Raw genomic sequence first — 17615 nt, forward strand, 5'->3', positions numbered from 1 at the left:
GGAGCCAAGGCAGGTGGATGGAGCTAGGATACAGATCAGCCATGATCTCACTGAATGGTGGAACAGACTCGAGGGGCTGAATGGCCTCCTCCTGTTCCTATGAAAGATGAGCTAAAAGGCAGAGTGTTCTCTTTCATCTATACTCACGATTGTGAAATGCTACTGAGATGCCACGAGTAGTTTTATTACTGTATTAATATACTCTTAAAGTCTTGCCGTAGGAACATAGGAACAGGATTAGGCTATTCAGCCTCTCCAGCCTGCTCTGCCATTCAATTAGATAATGGCTGACCTATTCCTCGAATAAATTTACACGCCGTCGCTCCATATCCCTTGATATCCTTGCCAAACAAAAATCTATCTCTCGGTCTTGAAAGCTCCAATTGTCCCAGCGTCCGCAGCCTTTTGGGGGAAGAGAATTCCAGATTTCTACTACCCTTTGTGTGAAAAAGCACTTCCTGATTTCCCTTCTAAATGGCCTAGCTGTAATTTCAAGATTATGTCCCCTGAACATTTCTCTGCATCTACACTATCGAATCCCTTCAACATTTTAAACACCTCGATCAGATCACTCCTCAATCTTCTGTAATCGAGGGATGCTTTATTAGCGTTCTTTCCTATCCTTTTATTGTATATCTTACACGTTTACTCATTATGTGTTACTGATCTATTTTGTTGAATGCTTACCTTACCATCAGTCCATCCTTTCGAGCTGGGACCTACATCATTGAAGAGTTAGCCAAAAGCCAGTTTTTCAGCCAATCTCAAGATAAATGTAACAGCAACAACTTGCATTCATATAGCACCTTTAAGGTAGAAAAACAGTCCACAGCGCTTAAATAATGTAGTTTGACCAGTCATTACAGCAACTTGGAACAAATATCTAATGTGTTTTTCAAAGTGATACTGGAAACACAAAGCACCCTACAAGGTGTGTTGCTAGTAGTCCAGATAAACAGATATTCCAAGAGTTATCTGGTTGACAGTGGTGCAAAGATTAAAGCCCCAAACAAATGAAGTTAATTGTTCTGCCTTTCATTTGGAATTCTCAGGTACGTGTTACTAGTCCCAGAGTTTAGTTTTCCATGAACCTTGAACATTAAATACTTACCAACTAAAATTCCTGCCAGAGACTGGTGGACAAGCTTCAACACGTGAAATCTCAGGAAACTGTGTAACATATTTTGTACGAGTAAAGATTAAAAGTGCACAAGAAAGCTTGAATATCACACACCTTACTTAGGGTTGCATTCATTTTTCTGCCACAAATTGAATCATTTTATTACAAGCTCTGAAGTGGATGTATTCTGTAAAGGCCAATCAGGCATTGATACCTGAAGAATGAGATTCTTGTGTAGCTAAGCTATGTCAGGAGAACCAGGCCTTTAAGTGCAGGCTTTTAGATGGAGGCCAGTTTTAGCACAAGTGCCCAAGACACAACCAACCCATGTGAAAGCATTCCATCAATATTCAATTCTAACATTTCCAAGAGCCAAGCTGCACTCTCACTCTATGTGGAGCATACCGTGAAGATATCTAATCTTCAAGTTATTCTTCCAATGAATTATAAAGGGTTTTGTTAAAGCAGTGATAGATTATTTCCACTGGTCAGCATAGTAACAATGGCACAAATTTAAGATAATCACAAAGGGAATTAAAAGGGGAAGTTAAAACAATTCCACAGTCAGAAGTTATAATATAAACTTCTCTGCCACAAACTGTTGAAGCAGAAATTCTTTCAAAAAGGGAATTTGATTGTTTCTTGAAAGAGTGGAAAATTAAAGGGTATGGGGAATGAGCAGATGCGTAGGATTAGACTAGGTGGGTCATGTGGGGAAACACAAGCATAGACTTAATGGGCTAAATGGCTCATTTCTGTGTTGTAACATTCTATGAATTACATGCTTATTATAACCCTTGCTGCTTAACCTGAAGTAGTCTATACACCTCTAGAAACGGTGCAACATCAGAAAACAATACAATTTATTTCCACCTTTTACTCATTAGAAAGGATCCATAAATAAGACACACAGATTTCGAAACCAAGTGCTGATATTGCCAAGCAAAGCCAAGAAATTACCTAGTGACACAGGATTCAACCAATGAACTTAAACACAAAAATAAGTGTGCCTGGACATCTGAAGCCAAAATCTTACAAACTTTACAATGACCTTATTAACTTTGTTAAAAAAATATTGTAAAGGGCTAGAGCAATAAAACTGACCCACATTAATATGAAAGACTTACTTAAGTGTTAGGCCAACTTTTTCCTGATAAAAGTACAATTACAGAGTAAGGCTACATGTACAATGAGGATAAGCAAGGACCACATCACCAACAGGACTCCTGTATGGCACCAAACTCCTAAAGGACTTGTGTCCCAGCGTTTTCCTCCCTTATAGGATGACAACCTATTTTATACGTAGAGCTAATGAGGAGGAATTCTAACTGATAAAGTATATGAATTAAATTAGTCTTAGTTTTTTTTCTGAAAAAAATCTATTTTCTCACAGAAGTGATTTAAAAAATGTATGTTTAGTTAGTTAAGGAATCAATCTGATTTCCTTTCCATCGTGATCAGGCAGTTGGAAGAACAGTATAGTCAGCCTACTTGATCAATCACTGTAGCACTCACAGCAAGGGATGAGGAGGGAGACAAGGCAGTAAGTGTTTCAATCCACACAACTATAGCATGCTTAGCCAGCCCATCTGCATGGAAGTGGCAGTAGTGCTATTCCACTTGAGCAGTTTTAAAAAGTTGCGGAAAAATTTAGGCATTCTTATTTTGCATATTGTTGGTGGTTCATCAGCCACTGTACTTCCAAAGCCTAAACTAAATAATATGGCTCACTAAAAATCTACTTTATGTATTATAAGGATGTGAAGAACATCTTACCTTGAATGATCCTGACTGGAATTTCTGCTCTCTGCTGGTGACAAACTGGTAGAATGTGCTGAACTTCTTGCTGAAGACTTTATACTTGACTTTTTTGGTGATAAAGACCGCGAGCGTGAACGTAAAGCTTTTCCTTTTAACTTGGGATGAGATTTTGAACTCTTCTTCTTCTTCCTTTCATATGGAGACCTGGATGAGATTTTTACAAAGCAATATACGAGTAAAGCAGCTTTTGAATGAACAGGCCCTCTGCATAGTGTATAAAGCAAGTTACCTCATGAAGTAAATCACCAAGACGTTTGCCCCACATGTAACTTTCCTTGCCATCCATCAAACATGCTCTCAGATAGTATGTTTTGAGTCCTCTAATTTTTTCCCTCTCCTGAAAGGTATAGTTTCATTAGCACCACAACCCTTCAGAAAGCTCAAGTGAATACTCGTCACGTGAGTCTATTGTTGGTAGGCTATTCAAATATGGAGACATCAAAGTTGACCCCTACTATTCACTAAAATTCCACACATGCGTATTTACGGTAGGGGATCACAGGCTAGGGATCCGGAAGAGGGCCCCAGGTTATTTTCACCCTTCCCAAACCAGATGGTACAGAGTCCAATTTAGGTGTTAGCCTTGGCTCGGTGGTACCACTCTCAGCTGAGTTAGAAGGCTGTGGATTCAAGCTCCACTCCAGAGACTTGAGCACAGAATCCATTCTGACACTTCAGTGTAGTACTGAGGGAATGCGTCACTGTTAGAGGTGCCGTCATTCAGATGAGATGTTAAACTGAGGCCCCATCTGCCCTCTCAGATGGACGTAAAAAATCCTATTCGAAGAGAAGCAAGGGAGTTCTCCTGGTTTTCTATCCCTCAACCAAAAATGGCACAATTTTAAAGGGGATGCAGGAAGAGAGAGACCTGGGGGTACACGTACACACGTCTTTGAAGGTGGCAGGACAAGTTGAGATGGCTGTTAAAAGGATCCCTGGCTTTATAAATAAAGGCATCCAGTACAAAAGTAAAGAAGTTATGCTAAACCTTTATAAAATCCTGGTTAGGCCCCAGCTGGAGTATTACGACCAATTCTGGGCACCATACTTTAGGAAGGATGTCAAGGCCTTGGAGAGAGGGTGCAGAGGAGATTTACTCGAATGGTACCAGGGATGAAAGACTTCAGTTACGTGAAGAGACTAGAGAAACTGGGGTTGGTCTCCTTACAGCAGAGAAGGTTAAGGGAAGATTTGTCAGAGGTGATCAAAATCATGACAAGTTTTGATAGAGTAAATAAGGAGAGATTGTTTTCAGTGATGGAAGGGTCAGTAACCAGATTTAAGGTAATTAGCAAAAGAACCAGAGGCGATATGAGGAAAACATTTTTTACGCAGCGAGTTGTTATGATCTGGAATGCACTGCCTGAAAGGGTGGTGGAAGCAGATTCAACAATAACTTTCAAAATGGAATTGGATAAATACTGGAAGAGGCAAAATTTGCAGGGCTACGGGGAATGGAACTAATTGGATAGCTCTTTCAAAGAGCCGGCACAGGCATGATGGGCCGAATGGCCTCCTTCTGTGCTGTATCATTCTATAGCCAACATCACTAAATCAGATTAGCCAGTCATTTATCTGAATGTTGTTTGTGTCACTTTGCTGTGCAAAAACTGGCTGCCACATTTGCCTACACTACCACAGTGGCTACATTTCAAAGGCAATACATTGGCTGTGAAGAGCTTTAGGACATCCTGAGTCATGAAAGGTGCTTATATAAATGCAAGTTGTTGTTCTTTCGAATGCCCCCCCACCAGCTGAGTCAAACTAATTCAACGACGTAGAAATGGAACTTCCTGGTTGGTCTCATTCAGCAACACAATAGGCAGTGAACTTATCCAATGCGTCAATTGGCAGAATTTAACAATGCCAGTCACAAGCCCAAATTTTTACATTCGGGTTTAGCTCGGATTCTATGACCTAGTGAAAAAAGAGATTTAATGATGAACTCTAGAGAACAGTCTTTTAGAAGGGTAATGAGACCCAAGATGGTCTTGAACCTAGTTTCAATGAAAGGACTGTCTTGGGAAGAATCCATCCAGGACATCCAGTTGTCTGAAAGTTTAGACTATTTACAAAACAAAAATGTGTTAATGCATTGGCATTCCTAGTGATTTTCCTTGTGAGATAACCCATCATATTCATGGTGCATAAAAGGACAAATTAGAAAACAAAATGGTCAAAACTGCTAAAGGCATCAAGAACATCTCAGTCATAAGTATATGAACTAATGTTAACCATTAAATGCTTTTCAAATACAGATTACTTAGTGCTCACTGTGAGCAAAGTTATATTTGCCAGCTATTTAACTGAATACTAGGTAGGCTTATAATTCTGCCAGCGTAGCTTTTCTTTTAATGCATTACAAACATTGGTGCTCATAGATTATTTTTGACTAAGCCAAATGCAAATGAAAATTACATTAGATGATATCTAAATTTTAAACCTCGAAACACCCATGATAACGTTCCTGTATAAGTAGTTCAAGCACTTACTTATCCTGTACTGGGTACCAAGCAGAAAACTTGAAGCAATTTACAGGCTTTTAGATATAGCTTCTTTTTGGAATATACCGAGGCCAATTGGTACGAGTGTGATGGAAGCACAAATTTGAATTTAAATTGATAAAAGCATAAAAAGCCATAGATGTATCCACAGTCTTGCAATTTTTAGGATGGAAAGCGGATTAAATGAAACAGCAGTGGGTAATATTTACATCACCATTTTAACTTTTGTGATGGCTTAATAACAGAAAAGGACAAATATGATGAATGAAACAGCTTCACATATATATAGTGGGTTAGCTGTTTTGAGAAATGGGACAAGCATATTAACTTCCAATAGGTGTGACATATGCAATAATGCTTCTGAAGTATCCACCAATTGCCTTTGTTGTAACCATCTCCCATCTCCTCAATGATCATACTGAAAAATGGATAGTTCAAACATTCAGGTTCGTAAAATATAGCTAAAGCTCACAAGTCAATGTCTTACATCAGCTTTATGTGAACAAAGGCAATAAGCATAACTTTATCAATGAAATGTATGGTATTAATAGTCTTTACTGAAATCAGGATTTATCACACAATTGCATGGCCTTGAAGGAACAAGGTAAAATTGCTGACCAGTCTCTATTCATGCGACTTCCATTATGTTGATCTTATTTAAAGCAAATCTTCAGAGGAAAATGTACACTAAATGCAGCTCTAATACAGTGCACTGGATAGATACAGACGAGGAATCCTGTTCAGCCCATTGTAGCTCACCCATCTCAACTGTTTCCTAAATTATTCCAGGGTTTGTGTCACCATTACCCTACCACATTTCATTCCAGGTTTGGATCACATTCTCTTAAGAACTTCCTGACATCAGTCCTAAATTTGCATGTATCTGTGTCTTGTCCTACTTTCATGGTTTAGTTTGAAACAGTGTTCCAATTTACTTTTTCTATACGGTTTGCCATCTTCTGTACCTTATAAAAACCAAAGTTTCTCTTGTCTTTCCTCATAACTCAGTCCTCTGACGCTAGAGATCAGTCTCGTAACTTTTCTCAAACGCCTCCAGGGTTTAAATGCGTCGCTTCTGCATTGGTGAACAGATTGGACATAGTACGCAAGGTATCAACTGACCAGATCACTATAATCTGAGAATGGCTGCCTCTGTCTTTGATTATATAGTTCAACACTCTATTTTGTTCATTGCGTCCACTAAATCTCTCTATCATTCAACTTCAGCATTAGATATTTAAACATTCATGGATACTTATGTTGCCCATTTTTCTTCTCACGTGCAGGACTCTATTAAGTATATTGTTCTGCCCACTTATATTTTATTTGTTTTTGGGATGTAGGTGACACTGGCAAGGCATTTATTGCCCATCCTTAGTTGTCCTGAAGGCATTAGGAAATGGAGTTACATGTAGGCCAGACCAGGTAGGGGCAGCAAATTCCCTTGTCAGAAGGACATTATTGCACCTTTTGGGTTTTTATGATAATCCAGCAGATTTTGTGGTCATTTTTTCTGGTGCCAGCCCACAAATTACTAGATTTGTTGAATTCAATTACACAACTTGCCATGGTGGGATTTGAACTCAACCTTTGAGTTGCTGGCACAGTACAATAACCACTAGGGTACCATATACACCAAACATTTTGTCCAACTCATATTATAGTTCCTAAACAGCCACCCCAGATTCAACTGTCCTTTCTAGTTTGGCATCATCCATAAGCATAACTAATTTGCATTCAGATTCTGAATCCAAGTCGTTAATGTAAGTTACGAACAATAATTCCAATAGCACGATCCCCTCTCCCCTCCATCCCCCGTTCTCCCACACCCTAACAAGTCCTCTAATAAGTTCCCATTGCTTTCTACCCGTCAGCCAATTTCTTATTCATTCGCAAGTTTTACCCCGAATTCCCCAGACTAATAGCAGCCTTTTATGCAGAACTTCATGTTACAAGCTAAATGTTAAAATTTTACATTGTTAAAAGGCAAGTGTAATCAAAACAGGGCCAACTCGTCTTTTACCTCACCTGACAAGCTAAATACAATACAATGGAAAAGATCATGAGCAGCCCTCCGTTTCTGCAAAGTAATGACATTAAAAGAATTTGCAAATACTGGTTTAACGAACTGCACTGACACCATTTCAAAAGAAGCAATGTTCATAATAGCCAATGTTTCCATAAAATTATAGAACAAAATTAAATTTAATTATAATTGGACAAATTAAAGGAGCAAACCAAGTAAACACTGGGAATCTGGGTTGGTAAACAACAGCTTTAAATGGAAATTGTGCATAGGTTTCCAATGATCCGTATGTATAACATGGGTCCCAACTGGACAGAATCCACACTATTTAGGAATTGAACATTACTTAGGAAGAAGATTTTTAAAATCTTCTCCATCTGCTATGTGGTAAACATACCGTGATCGCTTTCTGCTGCTTATGCCTGAGCTGTTACCAACACGGTATGCACTGGGAACATTTCGGTCTCTATCTCTCTCCTCCCGTCGTCTTTCTGAAGACTCAGCTTTTCTCCCATGAGGCGATCTTGATCTAGAGCCAAGAAAAAAAAAGGCTTACTAAGTACACTGAGGTGCTTGGTTGGTTGTACCCTTCCCCAAGTCTCCTTTGGCTCAGCATTTGCTTCTGCAAGTAGTTGTTCTTATATTATAAATTAATGAAATCCAACTAAATCGAACAAGCCAGATTATTGGAATAAAGAGGTTGCATGGTGATTCATATTTTGGATCAATAATGAATCACCAGATCCAACAAACATCCTAAATAAGGAGAAGAGCTTCAAATTGCTACACTCCCTGTTTAAGGCATCACAGAAGCAGACATCAACACTAAATTGTCTGCTTCAGATGGCCTCTTACCAACAGCTTTAAAACGTACAACATTGAGGAAAGGAGAAGCAAGACAGCCATGGAATTCGGTTAACTATTACTAATATTTCATGCCTAATGTTATAAAGAAATTCCTGCAGTACCCAACAACAACTTGCATTTATATAGTGCCTTTAACGCAGTAAAATATCCCAAGGCGCTTCACAGGAGCGATTTTCAAACAAAATTTGACACCCAGCTTAAACAGTAAAAACTGTAGCCCTGATATTAATGTGGGGCGAGAAGAAACCAATTTCCCCCCACCCCCACCCCACAAAAAGCTGTTGAGGCTGGGGGGGGGTCAATAGAAAAGTTCAAAAAGGAGACTGATAGATTGTTGTTAGGTAAGAGTATTGAGGGTTACAGAACCAAGGCAGGTAGACAATGTTAAGATACAGACCAGCCGTCATCTAACTGAGTGGCGGAACAGGCTCAAGGGGCTGAATGGCCTATTCCTGTTCCTATGTTCTTAGGTCATAGCTGATCTGCAAGATTTTTTATATATCATAGATGCAATACAAATAAAATGCTTTTCAAACCTGCACAACCTCACGTGATAGGAATAAACTATCACTGTAATGGCTGTAACGGAGGGACAGGGTGGCCCAGTTGTTTTCTTTCTACATGCAAAAAAAAAATTTTAAAATAAAAAATAAAAATTGGTAGAGTAGCTAGAAAAATATTAAACAAAAAGATAGGAAAGAGATAACAGAAGGAAATAGTGGCAATGTTGAATGAATATTAATGGATCCCCCATGGTGTTGCCCAGAGAAAGCCAGAACAAAGTACATTTCCCTCAGAGTACATTAATGATGTTTGAGGGATGCGGATGGGGATCTACAGCTTCTGGTGCCTATGAAGCTCGATTTAGTGGTCGAAGCATGAAGCTGTAGGCATGGCTTTGTGACACATATATGTATAATGGCCTGGCAGAATGGCAATGCCCAAATAAGTGGTAAATGTAATCCAGTTCTACCTCAAAACGACCCCTCCAATGTCTTCATTTGTCACACTGCTTGCCCAACATCCAGTACTGGATGAGTAAAAATTTCCTCCAACTAAATACTGGGAAGACCGAAGTCATTGTCTTTGGTCCCCGCCGCAAACTCCGTTCCCTAGACACCGATTCCATCCCTCTCCCTGGCCACTGTGTGAAGCTGAACCAGACCATTTGCAACCTTGGCGTTCTATGTGACCGAGACGAGCTTCCAACCACATGTCCGCTCCATCACCAGGACCGTCTACTTCCACCTCAGTAACATCACCCATCTCCGCCCCGTCTCAGCTCATCTGCTGCTGAAACCCTCATCCATGCCTTTGTTACCTCTAGATTGGACTATTCCAATGCTCTCCTGGTCGGCCTCCCATCTTCCACCCTCCATAAACTTGAGCTCATCCAAAACTCTGCTGCCCGCATCCTAACTCGCACCAAGTCCCGTTCACCCATCACCCCTGCTCCCGGTCCAGGAACACCTCGATTTTAAAATTCTCATCCTTGTTTTCAAATCCCTCCATGGCTTCACCCCCTCCCTATCTCTGTAACCTCCTCCAGCCCTACAACCCTCCAAGATCTCTGCATTCTTCCAATGCTTGCCTCTTGCACATTCCCAATTTTAATCGCTCCATTGGTGACCGTGTCTTCAGTTGCCTAGGCCCTAAGCTCTGGAATTCCCTCCCTAACCTCTCCCCCTCTCTCTCTTTTAAGGTGCTCCTTAAAACCTATCTCTTTGACCAAGTTTTTGGTCACCTGTCCTAATATCTCATGTGGCTCGGTGTCAAATTTTGTTTGATAACGCTCCTGTGAAGAGCCTTAAGATGTTTTACTATATTAAAGGCGCCATATAAATGCAAGTTGTTGGTGTTGCTGTAAATTTAATACATGACAGATACAGATAATCAATTCAGCCTCTGCCAAGGTAGAATATTTAACAACATTAAGAACACACCTTGAATGTCTGACGCTTCTATAGGCACTAGGCAGAGAATGTTTTGCTTTTGAGCGCGTACTTGATCTTGATCTAGACCTAGACCTCGATCTCAATCGGTATCTGGGACGTGACCGAGATCTGGAGCGAGATTTCTTCCTGTGCTTCTTCTCTTTCTTCTTTTCCTTTTCTTTTGAAATTCTTGTACTTTTTGTCGAGATCTGACGAGATGTTTTGGCTTCTGTTGCTGAGGCAATTTTATAAGAAATTTCACTGGCAGCCTACAGACAAGAAAGAGTTGAATTTTAGAATGCCTTTTAAAACCAAGATGTCATTTTTTTTTCTTTGTACCTAAGCAAACTGTAGCAATCACATCCATGGTTTCCTAACTACATCGAAACTTCCAGAGCTCGCCCAACAAAATAATATTTTGAATCACCCAACTTAATGCATAAGCAAACTTTTGCAATCCGAAAGAGTCCACATGTAAAAAGACTTAGCTCGCAACCCTAACTGGCTATTAATTAAAACGTGACATTTGCTTAAAATACTGTCTAAGTGCTCTGTAAGTAGTTAATTAACATTGAAGCAATTGAATATAAGAGATGTACAACAAACTAAAAATAATTATAAAGTTTTGATCAAAGCCAGATGCCTGTTGCATAGACAGCTGTAATAAACTGAATTAATGGTGCACCGGAACAACTTTTTATAAGGTTACCTCCATAGGATATGGGTGGAATACAAGAAAAAAAGATGACAATCTTGCTCTCAGCACTGAGCCTTGCTAAATAGGAGCACAGGTTGGAGGATCAGGGCTAACGTTTTAGGCCTATTGCTGGCCTGCACTTCCACCCAGCAAGGCATGGTTCTGAGAATGCAGGAAATGCTATTACATAGAAATTACAACATGGAAACAGGCCGTTCGGCTCAACCAATCCGTGTTGGTGTTTATTCTTCATGAGTAGTAATCCTAACCCCACGTGCCTAGTGACCTGGGGCCAATATTTATCCCTCAACCAACATCACTAAAACAGATGATCTGGTCATCATCACATTGCTGTTTGTGGGACCTTGCCGTTCACAAATTGGCTGCTGTGTTTCCTACATTACAGCAGTGACTACACTTCAAAAGTATGTCATTATCTTTGGGACATCCGACAGTCGTGAAAGGCGCTACATAAATACAAGTCTTTCTTTCTTTACAATTCCCGCTGCTAATGTATAGGGTGTACCAGTTACACATACTGCAGCAATATTCTACAGGCCACCTGAGTAAGAATCCCCTAATTGCAATGAGTAGTCAGATTTGGAAATAATTCGTCCAAATGTTAAAAAATTTAGATTTGGATGTAGTTTTGTCACTTCTTTTAAACTTTCAAATGTAAAGCTATACTGTTGGAACACACCAGACTTCCTATTGCTTTAAAAAAATGCCTATACAAAAACAAATTTGGATTTTGATGCCAATCTCCCACTATCTGACGTGCATCAGGTTAGGAGCCTAAATTGAACAAATTAAATGTACTAGCTGATATCCTGTGGCGTTGCACATGGGAAATCAAGGCCAAGTGTAGTCTTCAGGTAAAGGAGATTATTGGTTCAGGACGCGCAGACTTAATTCAGTGCCGATTTTTAAAGTCATGTATTCTGTCCTTATTTTTAGATTTCCATTATAAATTCCCAAATCTACACTTATAATGGGAACTACCCATGTAAACCTGTCACAATGTAATTATACCCATCTGCCAGTGATGACCTCCATTGGTGGAAGGTGGAGGGCATAATTACAGCGTGACAAGTTTACATAGGCAACTTCCATGTGGACATGGGAATTTATAATGGAAAAGGTTGACAGTGTGATTGATATTAATGTATTATTATAGATTGTTTGAGCTAACGGTGGAAAGGGAGAGACAAGCTATTCACTTAGAGGTGTAGGGAAAAAATGAGGAAGAATTGAGGGACGTGACAAAACGTAAGGCTTAAACCAATTGCTCAAGGAGTGCCTTGACATAATAAAATGACAGCTGGTTAACCGAATGTTTAGCTTTAAATTTGATGACATTTCTACACACAGATTGAACAGTATCCCAAATGACTGCTGCATTTCCTACATTACAACAGTGACTACACTTCAAAAGTACTTCATTGGCTGTAAAGCATTTTGGGACACCTCTTCTCTACAGCGATGATTACTAATGTAATTCAGTGGTATTATTTCAAAGTCAATTATCTCACAATGTGTTTTTAATGGTATCAATAGTATTCATCAACAGAAGACAGTGCTCAGCAACAAAAATACTGTTTTCATCCATTTACTTAAATTGAAAGTAACCTCTTCTTACTTCGACACTGCTCATTGCACACCTAGTCAACCATGGCATTGTCACATTTTTCGTTAGCACGTGGGAACCAGCACACCAAGTCAACCATGGCATTGTCACATTTTTCGTTAGCATGTGGGAACCAAAATCCATTTGTATTTTCGTTAACTGAATGCAGAGCATCTACTTGTTTTATAGATGGACAAGTCAAAAGTGAGGTGTCAGAAATACAAATTTGTGTCTCACTTAATAAAAAGAGTAGAAAAAAAGACTTTTGAGACTTCCAATCCACAAACTGTCCCAGTAACACAAGATATCTCATTGACCTCAGGAGTCAGTGCAACAGCAATTAGTTACAGATACAGGGCCTTTAGCAGCAGAATAATACACGGTGTCCTACGCTAGGTATCTGTCCTCATAGTATAACAGATTCTCTGACTTGTTATAATCAATGTCACAGTGGACCTGTTAATGCGCCATAAATTTCTCCCATAATCTGAGAGGCCAGGGCTAAGTGACTATTGGAGAATTTTAACTACTGTGTCCAATATTATAGCTAACTGGCTCTTATTCAAGATCTTTGTCCATTATTACCTGACTGAATTCACCACATTCATAGACAGCTTCAAGTTATAAAACGACAGTTTGTGTTGGAATACTTCCAAGACATTTTTTTTTCTGTAAAAAAAGAGTCTTTGGCAGTGTTTCCAAGAAAAAATGGCACATAGCCCAAACTTCGACAAAACAGGATACAAAAAGAAGCAAACGGCTCTTTGATGTCAAGTCAATTTTACATACAATTAACTTTACCAACACACACGCATGGTGGAATTCTAATTTGCAACTTATTCAATCATTTCTAAATTGCTGTATCCAGCACCTCAAAAAGAAATCGGAGTAATCTTATAGTAATTTCCAGGTTGTACTATCAAACACAGTTCCTCATGACACCAGGTACTGTACTCTGACCTCAATACAAGTGGATATATTAAAGACTAAAACGTATCATTACATTGCAAATGAATGTTTATTCTTTTCTTCTGATAATAGTACAAGCAGAACAGAAATGGTTAATCTAGAACATTATTTTAAGTTAAACCATAACTGCTTCACGAGCGGACACAAGTATTAACTGATAAAAGGCAAGCTCAGGATTGATGCCAAGAAGCATTTTATGCAAAGAATGATTAATACCTGAATTGATCTTCTAGGTAGGGTAGTAGAGGCATAAACTCTGGAATCATTCGGGAGGCAGTTAGATGTTGTGTTAGGAGGACGGCAGGTTTCTATGGAAGGATGAGCAAGATGGGCTGAACGGCGTCCCGCATCAGCACTTATCTTTGTGATGAGCCTTTGATGAAATTTAGCGGAAAACTCTTCAGTGTTGTCAATCTGAACAATTAGAGAGAGTTTGGGACTTTTTGCAAAGCATTTGTTAGAGTTTCTTATTAATTCACAAGAAACTTATCACTAAAATAATGTGTCATGCCAATCATAAATGAAAGCTTTAACTGAGTACTTATCAAACAAAACAGGATTCGTGTATTCTTAAGTACGGCTTTAAATAACGGAGATTTGTTAAAAGTAATTTTCAAAAGTAAATTCAAGCAAAAATATAACAGATTTATAGCCTTTTAAAAAAAATTTAGGCAACTTTGTCATGTGCCAGCTTTCTAGCAGTTTCTCCAACTAGCAAAAATAAACCTTGTAGTTTTACACATCATACATTAAAAATGCACTGATAAAGAATGATCAGAGTACATCATATTCTCTTCTATTCAATCTGATCCTGATCAGGAAAATACAAGTATCTGACAGTGTTGCTGTACAGTCAACTAAAAATAGAGTCTTAAAATATCACAACATAACCCGGTAGCTCGATTAATTACGCACAGAATGCACAGCTATAATACTGTATGCTAAAGACCATCTCACCATTTACTGTTAGCATGTACTGCATTTCTATGAAAACAATATTCAGCCCAAATTAAAAAAAAACACAAATGTTGAAAATCTGAAATAAAAAGACAAGAAGTACAAGAAACACAGAGCAGGTGCACCTAAATGGAAAAAAGACAGCGTAACATTTTGAAACTAGAAACTGGAAGATAAGCAAGCCCCGTTAATTGGGGTGAACAAGCAAAAAACAGGGGGAGGGAAAGAGAGACAGATTGAAAATTCAGGAGTCAGGAATGCTGGCTCTGTCACACAGCTTAAGTGGTTTAATGACCAAACAGAATTTTTTGAAAAGTTCAAAAGAGATGAAAACTGGTGAATGATGTGCTTAGGTCTCTGAGGCAATATAAAGACACTATTCAATCCACTCTGCTTTTTCTAAAATAATGAAGGCCTCTCTTTCAGAGTCTACACACTGAATCCATTATAAAAGTTTGCAGAAAAATGCAAATGTCCTAACCGCCAAATGAAAGGAAAGAATATACTACACTAGAAACAGAACGGCACACGAGGCGATCAACACCGAGAGAGATACGGTTAACGTTTGAAGTGCGAACCTTCCTTCTCCAGGCAGAATGAACCTCTTTATAGGATTGATAACAAAAATCGGATAAGGACCGCATAGAAAAGATCAAGAGTTCAAATATACTACGCTGCCAAAGCAGCTGATGGCTTTTGCAGACTAACAACACATTTTAAAATGCTGTGTATTATACAAAGGTCCTCCTTAAAACCACAAGCTTTTAGTAACTTATCAATCTCACTCTTTGGCCTGGTGCCTTTGGATATTTTTCTACATTAAAAGAGCTATAAAAATGCAAATTGTTGCTGTATGTCCATTTGTAACAGCTCACAAATGTATAGGGCTTTGAAAGATGGCAAAGCAGCAGCCAGTAAGCTCCCAAGAACATGACTGGGCCAATTTCTACGTTTACTCCTTTCAATAGCGTACGGTTGCTGTGCTGGTGAAGCATAGTAGCTTCCTACTGCTCAATAAACACTCGCGTCTTCATTTGATTTGGAGCCACCCCAAAAGTCTGAAATCTGATGTTCAATTATGATTAAGAATTCAATCTTCATTTATGCAGGCAAGGTACCAAACCCAGTCATGTCTCAGATTTAGTTTTAAAGTACAGTAGTGTAGTGGTTATGGTATTGGACTAGCAATGGAGACCAGCAATCTGGGTCACCCTTAATGTGCTCTGAAGAGCCCCAGCAAGCTGTAAAAACAATCTCTGAAGGATGGGCAATAAATGTAGCTCTGCCAGTGTCGCCCACACACTGAGAACAGATAAAAGAAACCTCATTGTTGCGAGGAATATGGATCTGGAGAGCAGTAGTTATTGTCACTATTCAGATAGGCATTTTCTCTTAAGTGGCATTAGTGTATTGGCTTTTAACATTTTTTTTCTCTCCAAATAAAGCTTTGTATTAACAGTTTAAATTGGCATGGAGAGTTTGAAGCCAATTGTTTTTGATAGAAGAGATCAGATGCAGGGAACTGGAGCCTGGTTTGTGCGAGCTTGAGGTAAAACATTAAGTTCTGAAGTGTGGCCGAGCGATCTGAGGGGACCTGACGGTCATGGGCTTCACTGTTAGTAGCGCTGAGACGTGTCTTTGTGAATGGAAACTTATCAAGGGCCACACCAACTATTCATGCATGGACAAATTTACCTTCTCCTGCAAAACTAAATGTTTAACCAATAGTTTTAAAAAGACCAAGAAATTTGATTCCAAAAGTAAAATACCTTTCTCTCCGTACAGAAAGTCATCTAATTGCTGCATCAGGCAGACAAACATGGAACATGCCGATCCACGCACTGTGAACAGCCATCAGTACTGATAGCTGCAGTAAAAGGGTCACATTTAGCAACAATATTTTCTCTTTCCTGTTTGGTTTCATCAAATTACTTGCAACTATGAGTGTTAACATATTTAATTTAACTATGTGTTTAGGCTTACTGGATGCTTAAAAATGTTTTTTAAAAAGGTGATTACGGTATCATCTACTGTGCAACGAACCAATATCTAACAGTGAGTAAAAACACTCTGGTCAAACCCATTTTTTGCAACAAGCTTGATCATCAGGTTACATTGCAATACTGAATAAAAAGGTTGATGGCTCTCAGCACTGACTACAGTTTTGAATGATAAGCTATTTTTGTGTTGTATTTAGTGCTGTCTGTGACTTACCAGTCTCGCACAGCTGGTGGCAATACTAAAATAAACTTTCCAAATTTGCTAAGTGAAGTTGGTGCTCTGTTCCCAGGTTGACTGAACAAGGTGCCATATAGTGTATGAAAGGGTAAGAAACTCTCTCTCTCCCCATTTAGTACTGCTATATAGTGCAACAAGGTTGGGATCAGAAGCTTACCACTGTGGATCAGTGACATGAAATCACATCCCCTCATTGAGGTTTGGCCACCCTGCTAGTACGGAGCTCATCGATTGTGACTCGAGGTCTCCTGCAGTCTTTGCACTGTTGTGTGCGTTGTCTGCGAGTATCGTTTCTTCCACTGAATCTATAAGCGAAGTCTCTACGTCTAACTCTCATTGCCTGGCACAGAGATAACAGCTCCAAGCTTGCCTCCAGCTGCATATCTAACATTTCACCAGTCTACAGCCCAATTTCTAATATCAAAAGGATGGTTTGAAGGATCTCAGTTTAATCACAACCCTAAAAATAAACAGCGTCACAATATTAACATCACAGAGCAATGTACATTGACTCATTCAAAAACGGGCCAGGTAGCATCAAGTTGGGAAGGGAACTGAAGCTAACATGGATAAGTATATGCAAAGATGATAAATGTTCCATAGGAGACAATGGATCCTGTGCTAATGGGGAAAGAGAGAGGGTAGAGACCATAGAGCAGCAGGTCAGAGTTCTGGAGTGGGATGTGGGGAGAGATGAATATTCTGGAATTCTACTCGCTTACTTTTTGGAGAGCAAAGCATTTCTGCAAACATTCCCTCAGGAAGATAGATAAGAGGGGATAAAGTGCAGTTGGTCTTTGGAAAGATAAGCATGATGGGCTGAATAGTCTTTTCTCATTGTATGCTTATGAACCT

General features: G+C 39.3%; 1 protein-coding gene across 5 annotated transcripts in view; it reads right to left on the reverse strand.

The window, feature by feature from the left end:
* sfswap (splicing factor SWAP) overlaps nt 1-17615 on the reverse strand; it is an 86064-nt gene that overhangs the window by 11671 nt on the left and 56778 nt on the right. For 4 of the 5 annotated variants that reach the window (XM_068006190.1, XM_068006189.1, XM_068006192.1 and 1 more), the window contains exons 14-17: nt 13782-13979; nt 10282-10541; nt 7869-8000; nt 2897-3085 (exon numbers count right to left, since the gene is read on the reverse strand). In XM_068006190.1, the coding sequence (XP_067862291.1) occupies nt 2897-3085; nt 7869-8000; nt 10282-10541; nt 13782-13979 (779 nt within the window). Of the gene's footprint in view, nt 1-687; nt 807-2896; nt 3086-7868; nt 8001-10281; nt 10542-13781; nt 13980-17615 lie in introns of all 5 variants that reach the window. The other variant, XR_010967224.1, reaches the window with a different exon arrangement.

Source organism: Heptranchias perlo, chromosome 25 (assembly GCF_035084215.1).
Source record: "Heptranchias perlo isolate sHepPer1 chromosome 25, sHepPer1.hap1, whole genome shotgun sequence".
Taxonomy (NCBI): domain Eukaryota; kingdom Metazoa; phylum Chordata; class Chondrichthyes; order Hexanchiformes; family Hexanchidae; genus Heptranchias; species Heptranchias perlo.